This window comes from Microtus oregoni, unplaced genomic scaffold (assembly GCF_018167655.1).
Source record: "Microtus oregoni isolate MIOR12 unplaced genomic scaffold, Mior012 000028F_ref0000031, whole genome shotgun sequence".
NCBI classification, from domain to species: Eukaryota; Metazoa; Chordata; class Mammalia; order Rodentia; family Cricetidae; genus Microtus; species Microtus oregoni.
The window spans coordinates 2,586,648-2,600,185 of NW_024543087.1; the positions used below are offsets into that span (position 1 = coordinate 2,586,648).

Below are 13,538 nucleotides of genomic sequence, written 5' to 3' on the forward strand. Positions count from 1 at the left end.
GATAGTATGAATTACTTCAAATACAAGACACTGAGAGGCAAAAAAGGCAAGGCATTTAGCTGGATTCCTACAGAATAGCTTTCTTTGCAGTCCTAACACATTCTAGCCTCCATTATTCAATATACTCAGACTTCTCAATATTTCATGTAGTACATCACTGAATAATTAAATCCATCTACAGCTGTAAATGTATGCAAAGGCAGTACCTTCCCAAATTATGCAAAATAAAAATGATGTCTTAAAACAGGAGGACTTTTTTTTTTTTTGAGACAGGTTTTTCTTTGTAGCTCTGGCTGTCCTGGAACTTGATTTGTAGACCAGGTTGGCCTTGATCTCAAGAGGTCTACTTGCCTCTGCCTCCCAGTGCTGGGATTAAAGGCATGAGCCACCACCGCCTGATAGGAGAAAGAGTTTATCTAAAACTAAACCTCAGATATTTAAGATACATTTTTACAAGCTACTATTTAGGTAAGCAGTGTGAAAAAAGAAAGTTCCAGCATGCGTACAATTGTGCCTCTTCCTCTAATTTTCCGTCCAGACTTTGACACAGATGGTTTCTGATCACTCGGAACAGGTGCGACATCTGGAATGTTCCTGAAAAAGTTGTGATGACAATTAAAAATGAATAATGCCAGAATGTCTTCCCAATGTTACCAGACAGAGCTACGGTCTTTACAATACAAGGTTTCATATTTCATGACATAAAAATTACATGAGATTCAAATGTCAATATCCATAGTTTTATGAGAGCAATCACATCCATCCACATATTTCTGAGCTCACTCAGCTATGAGGTGCACCACACCTAAGATACAGTCACAACTAGTATTTCAAGTGCTACATACATGACCGTGCAAACATGAGGTGTGTGAACTGCAGACTCTCAGTGCAGATAACAGATCAACAGCTCTAACAACTGTCCTAAAAGAGAACACTAACTTGAGCTCTAGATTGGAGTCACCCTACCCCAGAAAAATTCCATTAGTAAATATGTATTTGAAAAAAATGATTTTTTTATTAGTTAACTTTTTTTTTTTTTTTTTTTTTTTGGTTTTTCAAGACATGGTTTCTCTGTGGCTTTGGAGCCTGTCCTGGAACTAGCTCTGTAGACCAGGCTGGTCTCGAACTTTTTTAAATAAAAGATTTGTGGAGGAAGCCAGCCATGCCAGCACATGTCTATAATCCCAGGATGTGGGGGAGTTCAATGCCAGCCTAGCTACACTGCAAAACCCTGTCTCAAAAATAAATAAGCAAAGAAAACAAAATAAAAACCTATGAAGGGCTGGGGTACAGCCCTGCTTGGCTTCTCAGCTGTCTAAACAAACTCACAGGAGTTTATGACTTACACCAGGCACTGTGGTGCTTTTGTTCATGTGGAACATTTTCTTCTCCTTCTCCCTCTCCTTCCTCACTTTCCTCTTTTGACACTAGTCCTTATTACGTTGTTCAGGATAAACACGACTTCTGGAGTCAAATGATCTTCCCCAACTCTCCCTGCCCTCCACGGGCTGCAACACTCAGGAAAGCAGGCTCTGTACCTAGCCTGGGCAGCACAATAGAGCCAAGCCTGTTACTGGAGATGTCAGTCAGCCATCCCTTAAGTTTTGAGCATGGGAGAGCTGTCCCCATTTCTCATCTGTCTTGTGGTAGCATGGGCAAGGGAAAGATGCCCCCCTTCGCTGCCCATCAATCCCTGAGGCAGGTGGGAGAGCTGACCCTGAGGTCCTAAGAGCAGGAGAGCCATCTCTGACCCCCACCAGCTAAAACACTCAGAAGAGCAGGCCCTGCACCTCACCAGGGCAGCACAATAAAGCCAACCCTGTTGGCAAAGGTGTTGGTGAGCGCTAGCTCCGAAGTTCTATGCGTGGGAGAGCTGTCTCCGTTACTCAGCTGTCATGTGGTAGTGTGGATGGGGAAGAGATGCACTCTATAGCCCCTCCCCTTTGCCAGCAACAGCACTCAGGAGAGCAGGCCCTGCTCCTTGCCTGGTCAGCACAGCAGAGCCAGCCCTGTTGTTGGAGGTGTGGGTGACCCAGACGCAAAGTTGCAAGGGAGCTGTCCCCATTACTCATCCGGTATCTGGCAGCATGGGTGGAAGAGAGATACCTTCTCTCCTTACCCCCAGTCCATCAACTCCTGAGACAGAAGAGCTGGCCCTGGGGTCATAGAGCAGAAAGGCTGTACCTACTCCTTAACAAGTTGCGGCACTTAAGAGAGTGGCCTCTGCACCTTGCCTGGGCAACACAGCAGAACTAGCCCTGATGGTGTAGGTGGGGGAGAAGCGACCCTGAGAACTGACCTTACTACTTACTTGCTCAGGGCGCTGCAAGGGTGGATTAGCTGGGGGCAATGCTGGAGAGCTCACCCTAGTGGTGAGGACAGGGGAGAACTGGCAACTGGCAGGCAGACTACCCTGCAGCTGCCTAGCGCCAGAACCAGGGTTATGACTTGGCCCGTGCCAACATCCACCCCATCCATGAACTGTTGCAGCATGTGAAGGGGTCTGGCCTGCAGATCCAAAACTGCAGGATCTCCACACCACAGCAACAGCAGGATAACCAAGAGGAGTCTCTGTAAGGGCCCAGCATTGATGATATAACAGAAACCAGAGGCCTCAAATCAGACCAATGACTCTTTGTATGAACACTTGCAAGTACAGACACACGGATAAAGGGTTTACTGCACGACTCACTGTGTCACACGGCAGCTTCCATGATAAGATTTTCAATTTTTCCCTTTTTTCCCTTTAATTTTATTTTATTTTGGGGGGAGGGTTGCAGAGGCAGAGGTAGATGTGAGGGGACGGGGAAATCAATGGGATTGAGATGCATAATGTGAAAGGCACATAGAATAAAAAAAAAGAAAAAAATTAAAATCTTTTCATGTGTTTAAAAAAAGTCCTCATTCATGGCTAGGCTACATGCATACGCCACCATATTCATGTCCTTTTAATATTTTAATAATTCTGAATTTAAATGTAATATAAAAAGTACATTAAATAGTATTTTTTGAGACTAAATCTAAAGCCACAATGCAAGGAAAATTAACTACAGTAATATTTATGATACTAAATTTTACCTCCAGTCACCTCTGCATTATTAAAAGTGAAACACTTCATGGCTCAGTTGGATCCACAGGGCTCAATCAACCTGATAACCCATTCTGAACAAAAGGCCAATGCAGTAAGATCAGTAATATAACCTTCCCAGACCTCGAATAAGCATTTCCCTCCCTCCAGGTATGGCAGCATATACACAGCTATAGCTCGAATCCTCTAGAAGATTCAAGGCCAATCTACAACACAGAGCAAGAGTCATGAGTAGGCAAAAAACACCTAACCAAAACAGCAGAACACACACTCACTGAATAAGGTGCCCACTTCCTTTATCTAGTCATATACTCAAGTGTGGGTTCCAAAAAGGAGGTACAAGCCACTCAGTGCTCTGGGGACTACCCGCAGTATCTTCTGTGTACTCCAAGCCTGAGTCACAGTGAATGTAAAGTTGCAATGAAATAGTGGACTTATCTATCAGGAGACAAAAATAAACAGTGTGCTTGCTAACCACCACTGTCAACTTGACTGGCGATCCAGTCACCTACAAGACTGGGCATACTAACTATCCCATGTGCTAGGGCCAGGGCCAGGGCCAGGGCCAGGGCCGATTACAAGAGGAAGGAGGAGCTGAAAGGCAGCACTCCCTCCCTCTGTGCTAGGGCTGCTCCAGGGTCTGTTCTGCAGCAATGCACTTAATTCCCAGAAACCACGAGCAAGGTGCTGCTGTCCGCAGGCACAGCAGGGAGAAGAGCAATGTGCCACCCGCCTACTTACGGTTCAGGCTCCACTGTGACAGCAGGCATATCTCTTCTAAGTAGAAATCGGTTCTCGGGAACTGGAGGAATCTCTTCCGGACGGACAACTGGCTTTTCTCTTTTAGCATTTGAATCACTTGATCTTTTCTCATTCACATCACTCCTCTCAGAATAACTAAAATAAATAAATCATGTAACCAATTTAGATGCTAGTATTTCATCAAATAAAGGCACATAAAACAGCAAAACTTACCCCGAGTTATTGATTTTTACAAATATATAAAAACAACAAATATATTTTAAAAATCCAGAGCAAAGAAAATTTTTACAAAAAAGAGAAAAAAATTAAAAAGAGAAAAAAAAACAGAATACTAAAATTTTGAAATGGAAGTTGTCAATGCTACTAATGTTTCCTTTTTTTGTTTGTTTGTTTTGGATTTTCAATACAAGGTTTCTCTGTGTAACAGCCCTGACTGTCCTAGAACTCACTCTGTAGACCAGGCTGAACTCGAACTCACAGAGATCTGTCTGCTTCTGCTTCCTGAGTGTTGGGATTAAAGGCGTGCAATACCACTGCCTGGCAATGTTTCCTCTTTTAAAACTGTATTTATTTGTGTATGCTACTGTGCACATGCCATGATGTTGGAGTGAGACAACCTGTGGGCGATGGCTTGCTCCTCTGACCACAGGTGTCCCAGGGATCAAATTCAGGTTGTCAGGCTTGGTGAGCAGTCACTGAGCCATCTCAATTACCCATGTCTTGCTTTAGGGAGAATCAGTTTTCTTCAGGGGTGTGGACCCTGATACATACTCCTATGCTCCAGTGGGTGGCCCTATACCCCTGCACATACAGGTCACATTAAATGGACTCAGTGGGTTATTGAAAATAAGAGAGAGAGATTAAAATAAAAGAGAAGGGAGACATAGTGGGTACTGGGATTTGAAGAGGGATTAGGAAGTAGATGATCAAATTACCTTGTAGACATGTATGAAATTCTCAGAATAAATAAAAACACTGTATTGAAAAAAAGAATTTTCAGGAATTAGGGCAGGAAAGATGGTTCAATGAATATAGGCTCTAATCACCAAACCTCATATCTTGAATTTAATCCCTTGGGACCCATCTGTTAGAAAGAAATCACTCCTCCAAACTATCTTCTGACCTCAACACATATGCACATCTACTACATACAAACATCTTTGAACACACAAAATAAAACTTATTATTAAAAAAAAGTCCAGAAATACCTGCACCTGAAAACATACCAATTTTTGCTGAGAAGTCTATGCCACTCCTACATTGTTATAGGCATCGATTTAAATCCAAAGGCTCCCTCCCCTCTCTCAGTTCGGGGTGCACAACAACACTGAGCCTGCAGAGTGGTCACTGTGCAGGCCCTGTGCTGGGTCGGACCACTGACTCACACTTACCCTTCAGGGCTCACTGTGCGCTTCCTCCTGGGCTCCTCTGAACAGCTCATCTCCTTCCGTCTCTTTTTAGTGTGTCTGACTTTGGGCCTTCTCTTGTGTCTCCTCCTTCTGATTCTCTCTTCCTCAACTCCACTTTCTGAGGATGATTCTGAAGAGGAAGAGGAACTGGAAGAAGAATCCGAGTCTTCTGAATGTGTTGGCTTCTTCCTTTTTTTCCCAAAAACTTAATAGACATTAACAAAAACATTAGTACTTGAACCCAGTGCACATCATCCAGAGTGAAACAGTGACTACTGATCATCACGTAACTGCTTCGTGCTCAGCAAACTAAAACTAGATGTAAATTTTTCCTCAGTTACAGATAAGATAGTTGTCTGCAAACTTGAAAAATATCAATGCCCTTGCCCACCATGAAGCCTATATTCTAAATCAGTGTGACAAGTGATGAGAGCTAGGACAGAAAAGAAATAATGCAAAGGGAACAAAGAAGCAGGTAGCTTAAGACTACACTTGAACAGAGCCCTAAAGGAGGGATATCATATAGATATCTTAACAAGCAATGTTCTAGACATCCCAGGGCAGGCACAAAAGTTCCTTAGTGTCTGAATAAAGGTCAGTGTGGATGGAAGACAATGGGTAAGGGAAAAATAAAGACAACAGAGAGTCACAGGCCTATGTGCTGAGGGTACCACTACAGGTGTCAGGACAGGAAGGATGTGCATATGAAATGTGGCTTAAGAGGATCACTTTGGTAGCTGCTAAAGACAAAACAAAGTAAAACAAAACAAACAAACAAACAAAAAACCAGAAGAACTCCTGCTGACGAATGTTCACATGAAAACAAGACAGGAGCAAGGCAGATAGCTAGGAGGGCACTTCAATAATACAGGCACGAGATGGCCTGGATCAGCCAGCAGCCAGGCAGAAGCAACGAGGAACTGACGGCATCTGGTGGTGGATGGGATGAAGAATGGCATTGAAGCACCAATGCTACCACTATTCACACTAACATTCAGAAGGTATCCTAGACATTCAGAAGGTATCCTAGACATTTAGAAGGTATCTTAGATATTTAGAAGGTATCTTAGACATTTAGAAGGTATCTTAGACATTTAGAAGGTGTCTTCAAGTTGGGCATACTCTTTCACCTCTATCACAGACTCCTCCACCCTCCAAAAGTTCTTACCATCTTTTGTCAACTTTGTGGCAAGCACCCCACAGTCAATAACTCGGACATCTGCATAAGGTCTGCTCGCAGCATCCGTTTTCAGATTTTCAATCTGTTCAATTACTTCAAAACCGGAAATAACCAGTCCAAACACAACATGAACCCTGTCATAATATAAATTCAAGAAATAAATTAGTCACTGGGCGGTGGTGGCACACGCCTTTAATCCCAGCACTCGGGAGGATCTCTGTGAGTTCAAGACCAGCCTGGTCTACAGAGCTAGTTCCAGGACAGGCTCCAAAACCACAGAGAAGCCCTGTCTCGAAAAACCATAAATAAATAAATAAATACATAAGTCTTATAATTATATTATGAACAGTAATTGGGACAATGCCACAAAAAACATGTTCAGAGAACTGAAAATGTTATGAACCAACTAGAAGGGAAAGACAACTTGAATTCTACGTCATAATAAGAAACAGCAACAGTTCATCTGAAGAGAAGTGGGACTGTTCTGCAGTGGCTCCTAGCCTTCCTAGGGTTAAGTGTGTGCAGTGGTGATGCACACCTTTAATCTCAGCACTGGGGGGGGGGGGGCAGAGGCAGGCAGATCTCAGTGAGTTCGAGGCCAGCCTGGTCTACAAAGCAAGTTCCAGGACAGCCAGGACTGTTACACACAGAGAAACCCTGCTTCAAAAAACCAAACCAAACCAAACAAAAAATGCTGGAACAGAAAAAGAAAACTCATCCACAGACTAAAAATATTGGCTGATTCTGACTTAAAAGAAATCATCCAGGTAGTGGTGGTACACACCTTTAATCCCAGCACTTGGCGAGGCAGAGGCGGGCGGATCTCTGTGAGTTCAAGGCCAGCCTGGTCTACAAGAGCTAGTTCCAGGACAGGTTTCAAAGCTACAGAAAAACCCTGTCTCGGAAAACAAAACAAAACAAAACAAACAAAAACCCAAATCTGATATACTTCATACTGAGAAATCACCTCAACAGGGGCAATCAAAACCACATGGATGGGAAGCCTACCTATGGGCACAAGGGGAAGACCTCTTCAGTCATACAAGGCGATGGGCTCTCAAAACTACTGTTCTTTGTGCCTCCCTCAAGAAGAGCTTGACAATGAAAGACTAACTCCTGGTCAACCTGTCTTTCAGGCTTATCACCGAAATAACGTCCCAAGATTTTAATAACTTGATGCTTACCCATCCAGGTGTGGAGCAGGCTTTGTAGTTCTGTACAATAAACATCAACACAAAGATGGCATCAAAAATGACGTATTCAGATGAAGAAAGCAGAAGGTTTAAACACAGCATGTAGTAAACAAAGAAGTAAAGATAAAAAGACAGAAAAAAATGTTAAACATTATATCCAAACACCAATAGTAGCCATTTTGCTGATTTAAAAAAACCAAGATTGCAATGAATTATAGAAGCAATTCTATTAGACTATATGAGATAGGTTTCATTTGCATTATAGGAAAATGTATAGTGTACACACTGAAATTAAATTTACTCTCAAACCAAAAACAGTAATAGCAACAGAAACAAACATTAAAAAACAAAACCAATTTCCTAGCATAATTGAACAAGTAGGAAGGCCTTGCCCCACTAGGAGGAGTGATGAGCACTGGCTACACCCCCACTGGCTCTTTGGTTTGTTACTTAAGACTGAGACAGTCTGCATCTACTTTAAGGCAGGCAGCGAAGGAGCCTGAGGAGTCCTAGCTGCAGAACTGCCTGCCCCTCTTCTTTCATTCAAGCTTTGCCAGTCACACTCTGAAAATGCAAAAGGGAGGGACTTTCAAACAGCTGATACTCCTCACAGCAAAATAAGAATTGAGGGGGTATTGACATCTTCAATTTCCAAGGTCCAGAAAATACCCCAAAAGCTGCTCTGTGAATGTCCCACTGTCACTGTTGGGAAATCTGTGGGGTATACTTGGTTAAGATATTTTGAACCCAAGCTGGTTTTCCCATAACATTTTCCATAGATATTTATATGTGAATTACAATGCAAAAAATTGAAAGTGGATAGCTTGATCAGCGTTAGACCACCGGAACCTCAATTAGTAGATGGAAACAGATGACCTATCAGACCGTATTAAAGCTATTCTAAGACACATGAACAGAACACAATTTAACCTTACAAAAATGCCAAAAAACATTACTGTATAAGAGACTGTAATGCTTATACTTACTTTAAGAACATCCAGTTCTGTTAGAGGAGTATAGACAGATTTAACTTAAAAAAAGTTTAATGTCAACTTAAGTTTCAGAACTTTAAATAAAATTCTGAGTTTTAAAGTCACAAGTCTCAAATATTTCTTAGAAAATTGAGTAGAAATTAAAGCCAGTTTAATTTTTAAATAAAAATAAAAACAGGTAACAAAAAAGGGAAAAGAAATGAAGAAAATCTAACAACTGGTGAGCCAGAAACACTGAAACTATGAAACAATCACCCAGAAGCCATGACAGACAATAACCGAAAAACAAAAATGTTTTCTGTGTTGTACAACTTTCCCTAAACTGAAACTAACACACGAGCTGGACAGCAATACGTGCTCAGAAGGTGTAAGGTGCCTCCAGGAAAGGGACGATGGCTCTGCTGTGTAGATGAGCATCTGTGGTTGTTTGCTGGCTAGATATGCTGCTTCTCCTTTCTTGGGCCTCACTCGCAGGAATCCAGCATTGAGAAGGACTACGGATTTTTCTAGCACACAAAGTCTAATTCGACTGCCACCTCAGCTAACAAATACTATAAAAGCTATGTAAGGCAAACTCTTGGAACAAATTCCAGCTCGCTGCAGCAATACAGACTCAGACTAACTGAGGATGAACAGTGATCTTAGGGACAGATGACCTGTCTTATTTTGAAAATGAACCTAAGTCCCTCATATGTGCTAGAAATGTGCTCAACCACTGAGCGACAGGGTCAGGCCCAGTTCCGTGTTTAATTCAAATGAGAACTGGCTGATAAACAAACTCAGCCCTTAATGTACACATGAATAGAGGAAAGGGCCACCTCTGCCTCTGTCTGCTCAGTGTCCAAACCAATGTCAATCATTTAACTGACTGTCAATTCAGTAAAATATCCTGCAATTCAGGATACAGAAAGACCAGCTTGCACCTTAACTGGGACAGAATACACAGTAAGAACATGAACAATATTTCACAAAAAAGGAACTCTCTGGATTTGGGCCTACAAATTCCAGGGCTCTCTGTAGGGCAGGCACATTGGCACCGTATTTACAGCACACATGGTAAACAGTCAACAGCCCGTAGGATAACGAGGAGGGCAGGAGAGGCCATATGCTCAGCAAAGTCTGTTAAAGCAGACAGAGGAACCCTACCCAACTCTTTACCACACCCAATGGTCTCAATGAAATCACTCATGACAGCAATACACACACAGTAAATGAAGACTCAGAGATGTGCAAGTTTATACACACTAATTAAGGCTTCAGTGCTCACACACCTGTGTTCTCTCCTGTCACTTAGATACAGTCACTCCAGGCCCTGAATCCACTCAAAGCAGTTACTGCAAGGGTTCATTTAAATCACAAACTGAAAAGTATTGCTGTTGTTCCAAATAATAAACTACATTTATGCCATCATCGGAGTAGCTTTTGGACCTTACTAGTTCCTGAAATCCTAATGTAAAACACCGCCCATTGAGCTCACGAGCCACTGAAATAAACTGTACTCTGAGGTTAACCATAAGCAACAAACACCTTTGTTTTACATACACTGCTGCTACACAAAACAAGCAGAAAGCTTTTTCCTTAAAATGTTTCAATACACATAACAATAGGATTAAAGAAACAAAGGCAAAGAAAAAGAGAGAGCCTTAGAGTAATGAGACATTACCTTTGGAGCGCACGGTGTAACACTCTTTCTGTAAATTTTACACAAAAATGGCAAGAAATAAATTGTAATACACTTTTAAGACAAGACTGAATCTATGTTTTAATATCAATATAACGTTGAAATTAAAATTTTATAAATTTTATGCAAAGAAAGCTTTTTAAAATGGAGGGCTCTAAATTTTCTTTTACAAGATATTTATGAAGAGATGGATTTTGTTTTAGAAAAGCCTTGTGGAGATCTTCTTAGACTCATGGTACTTTAACACAGGGGATGGTAACAGCTAATAAAACATTTATAATCATAGAGACTAGCTATGCCATCTTTCTCATAAAGGTAATGCATCTTGAGTATGAACACAGACATACAAATCCAAATACTAAGAAGTAGGAACTTCCTGGTAGAAAGTAAAGATCACCCATCCCCACCAAAAAAAACAAAAAAACCCAAGTTCAGATCATTCAAAACAGAACTTGAGGAACTTAACTAATTCAGTTTGTGTTCACGTCTCTGCCTTTTAAATTGTTTTTTTTTTTTTTTGGCTGTTTATCACAACATAACAGAGCTGACATATTAGCTATGTCACAACACAACTGGAGAGTGATTTGGACAGAGACTAGACGGGCTCACTGCTTGCTGCATGTACTCAAGCTATTAAGTCACTGAACAGAATTAATTAAAACAGTCCTAAAGGCACAATTAGAACTTAGGGATCTTCTCTGAGACTCAAATGGCAACAGAGGTGACAGCCTTGGAGCATGATGTCAAATCCCGGCCACAGGATTTATGTCTAATCTGGTTTTTCCTCTTACAAGAATTTTTAAGAAAACACACATATGAATTTTAACTAATGAAAATTTAAAAAAACCTATGACTATATAAACCAAAAACCTTCTACTATACTACAAACAAAAACTTGATAGAATTTTAGATAGATTAGTTAAAATGTTGCAAAAGTAAATTAGAATCTCTTATATAGGTAATGATACATGCATTAGTGTCACACACACACACAAAAAAAAGTTTTAAATCATGCAGTTTTCAGAGTGTAAAACAGAAAGGTACTGCAGACCTAAGGGAAGAGGGCACTAAAAACAACTAATCTAATGTCATCTTTGACATTCAACTTGTTCCTTCACAGCCTGCAACTGCAGCTGTCACAAGGCGGGAGAAACTCACAATGCACTATGTTCCCAAGGCCACTCAGACAGAAGAGCCTTCTAAAGCTCAGCTCTAATATAAAGGAAACACACACAACATTTCTTCATGACTGCTAGCATGTATGTCACATAAGCACTCTTTGAGTTCAGAATCACAAACTCCTTTCCTCTCAAAAGATTTCTGAAAATAGTATATGAAGTTATTGCTTCCCCTGAAAACAAACAAAGCCTATGCAGCACAACAAAAGTGAACTGATTGCTCTTCCAGGACCGCAGTCTCATCTCCTAGCACCACATGGCAGCTCACAACTAGCTATGGAATTCAGTCTCGGGAGATATGGCACCCCTCTTCTGCCTCCAGAGGCATGGTATCCTTATGGTACACAGACATACATGCAGACAAAACACCCATACATGTAAAATAAAAACAGGGAGAAGAAAAAAGAACTTCATATATATAATAAGCAGGCTGAGTATAGAGGCACATGTCTTTACTGCACAAGGCGGCAGAGACAGAGGCAGGTGGTCTGTGTTCCAGCCAACCTTGGTTTAGAGGACTGAGTTTATAAGATCCTAAGAAAAAGAAAAAAAAATGTTTAAAAGGTCAAATGAGCTTTTCTATATTATCTTGTTTTCATAAAAATTATCAAGACCAAGAATAGTGGCCAGGAACATACACTGACCAAAGCTTTGAAGCTATAAAAAGGCCTATTTGGGGCTGGAGAGACAGCTGGGAGTACGAGTGTGGCTGCTCTTCCACAGAACCCAGGCTCAATGCCCAGCACCCACATGGTGGCTCACAACTACAATTCTAGTTCCAGAGGATCTAATGCCCTCTTCTGGCCTCTGAGGGCACTGCATGCACATGGTACACAGACATACAAGCAAAACACTCATGTGCACAAAAGACTGTTTTGTTTTTTAAAGGCCTGCCTGAAAAATATCTTAGCAGCAGCTGAGGGAGTGAGACTGCTGCAGCTCCTGGTTGAGAGAAGTAAGCCCCAAGCCTTTCTGAGGTGTTTTTCTGATGGTGAAAACTACGCAGCTACAGAACAATGTCTGTACACAAATCATTCTGTTTATTCACAGGGTCTTTCTGTAAGACAAGCTCTTTCTTCTAAAATGTTTATAGTTTATCTTAAAAATAGGGCTATTTGGGGCTTGGTAGATGGGTCGGTGAGTGTTTACTGTGTAAGTATGAGGGGGCCCTAGTTCCAAGAGCTAGTACCCACACAGCAGCTGGTAGGAGCATGTGCCTATAATGCTGGAACTGGCTGGAGAGGGCAGGGAAAGGAAAGTTACTGGGATTTGCCAGCCAGCCAGCCTAGGAGAATCCAGAGAGCTCCAGCTTCAGTGAGAAACTATCTCAAAAAGATAAGGGGAGGGGTTGACAAAGAAAGATACCTGATGTCAACTTCTACCTTCTGTTCTCAAGAGCACCTGAGAACATGCACACACATAAAGTGATGCCAGCTTTTATAAAAAATACAAAGATTTTAAAAAGTAACTCGGGGTACAGAAAAGCAGAACTAAAACCAAGGTTTCTTTGTTGTGTGTATGTGTGTGTGGTTTTCTGAGACAAGGTCTTCTGCTGTGTGTCCTAGGATGATTTGGAACTCACTCTGTATTGAAATCCACAGCTGTTCTCCTTTCCACAGCCACCAGAGTGCTGGGATCACAGGCATGAGCCACACCATAGGTATGCATTCTATCCCAGGAAAGTGGTAATAACAAAAGTTATAAATTGGCCTTTCTAATTGTTTTATAACGCTTTCCTCTCAACTCAATGACTTCAGGCAATATAAATCATTATAGTGATTACAGAATTATCACTAGCAACAACAGCTAAACAGTTTTCCCAGATGTCACTTTCTTTCTCAGAATGTCCCTGCCTCTGACACTCAGCCACATGGATCAGAACACAGCACTCTGACCCTGGAGCATGCAGTCAGCAGCTTTCTTCCTGTCTTGACATTTTCTTCCAGAGTGTGAGAAAAGACTCTGGTGCAGCCTGGACTGCACGTTTTTTCTTCCTTATTTATTTAGCATTTCATTCTCGACAGAACAAAAACCTTGTCCCACACGATCTCTAAC

General features: G+C 41.6%; 1 protein-coding gene across 7 annotated transcripts in view; it reads right to left on the reverse strand.

Moving 5' to 3' along the window:
• Window positions 1-13,538, reverse strand: part of Nktr (natural killer cell triggering receptor) — a 36,647-nt gene that overhangs the window by 11,241 nt on the left and 11,868 nt on the right. For 6 of the 7 annotated variants that reach the window (XR_005976500.1, XM_041676939.1, XM_041676938.1 and 3 more), the window contains 5 exons: window positions 7,624-7,653; window positions 6,428-6,573; window positions 5,242-5,464; window positions 3,830-3,985; window positions 507-594 (listed from right to left, as the gene is read on the reverse strand). Coding sequence is in view for 6 of the 7 variants with exons in the window: in XM_041676939.1 (XP_041532873.1) it covers window positions 507-594; window positions 3,830-3,985; window positions 5,242-5,464; window positions 6,428-6,573; window positions 7,624-7,653 (643 nt within the window). In the remaining variant the exon portion in view is untranslated. The remainder of the gene's footprint in view (window positions 1-506; window positions 595-3,829; window positions 3,986-5,241; window positions 5,465-6,427; window positions 6,574-7,623; window positions 7,654-13,538) is intronic. The other variant, XM_041676940.1, reaches the window with a different exon arrangement.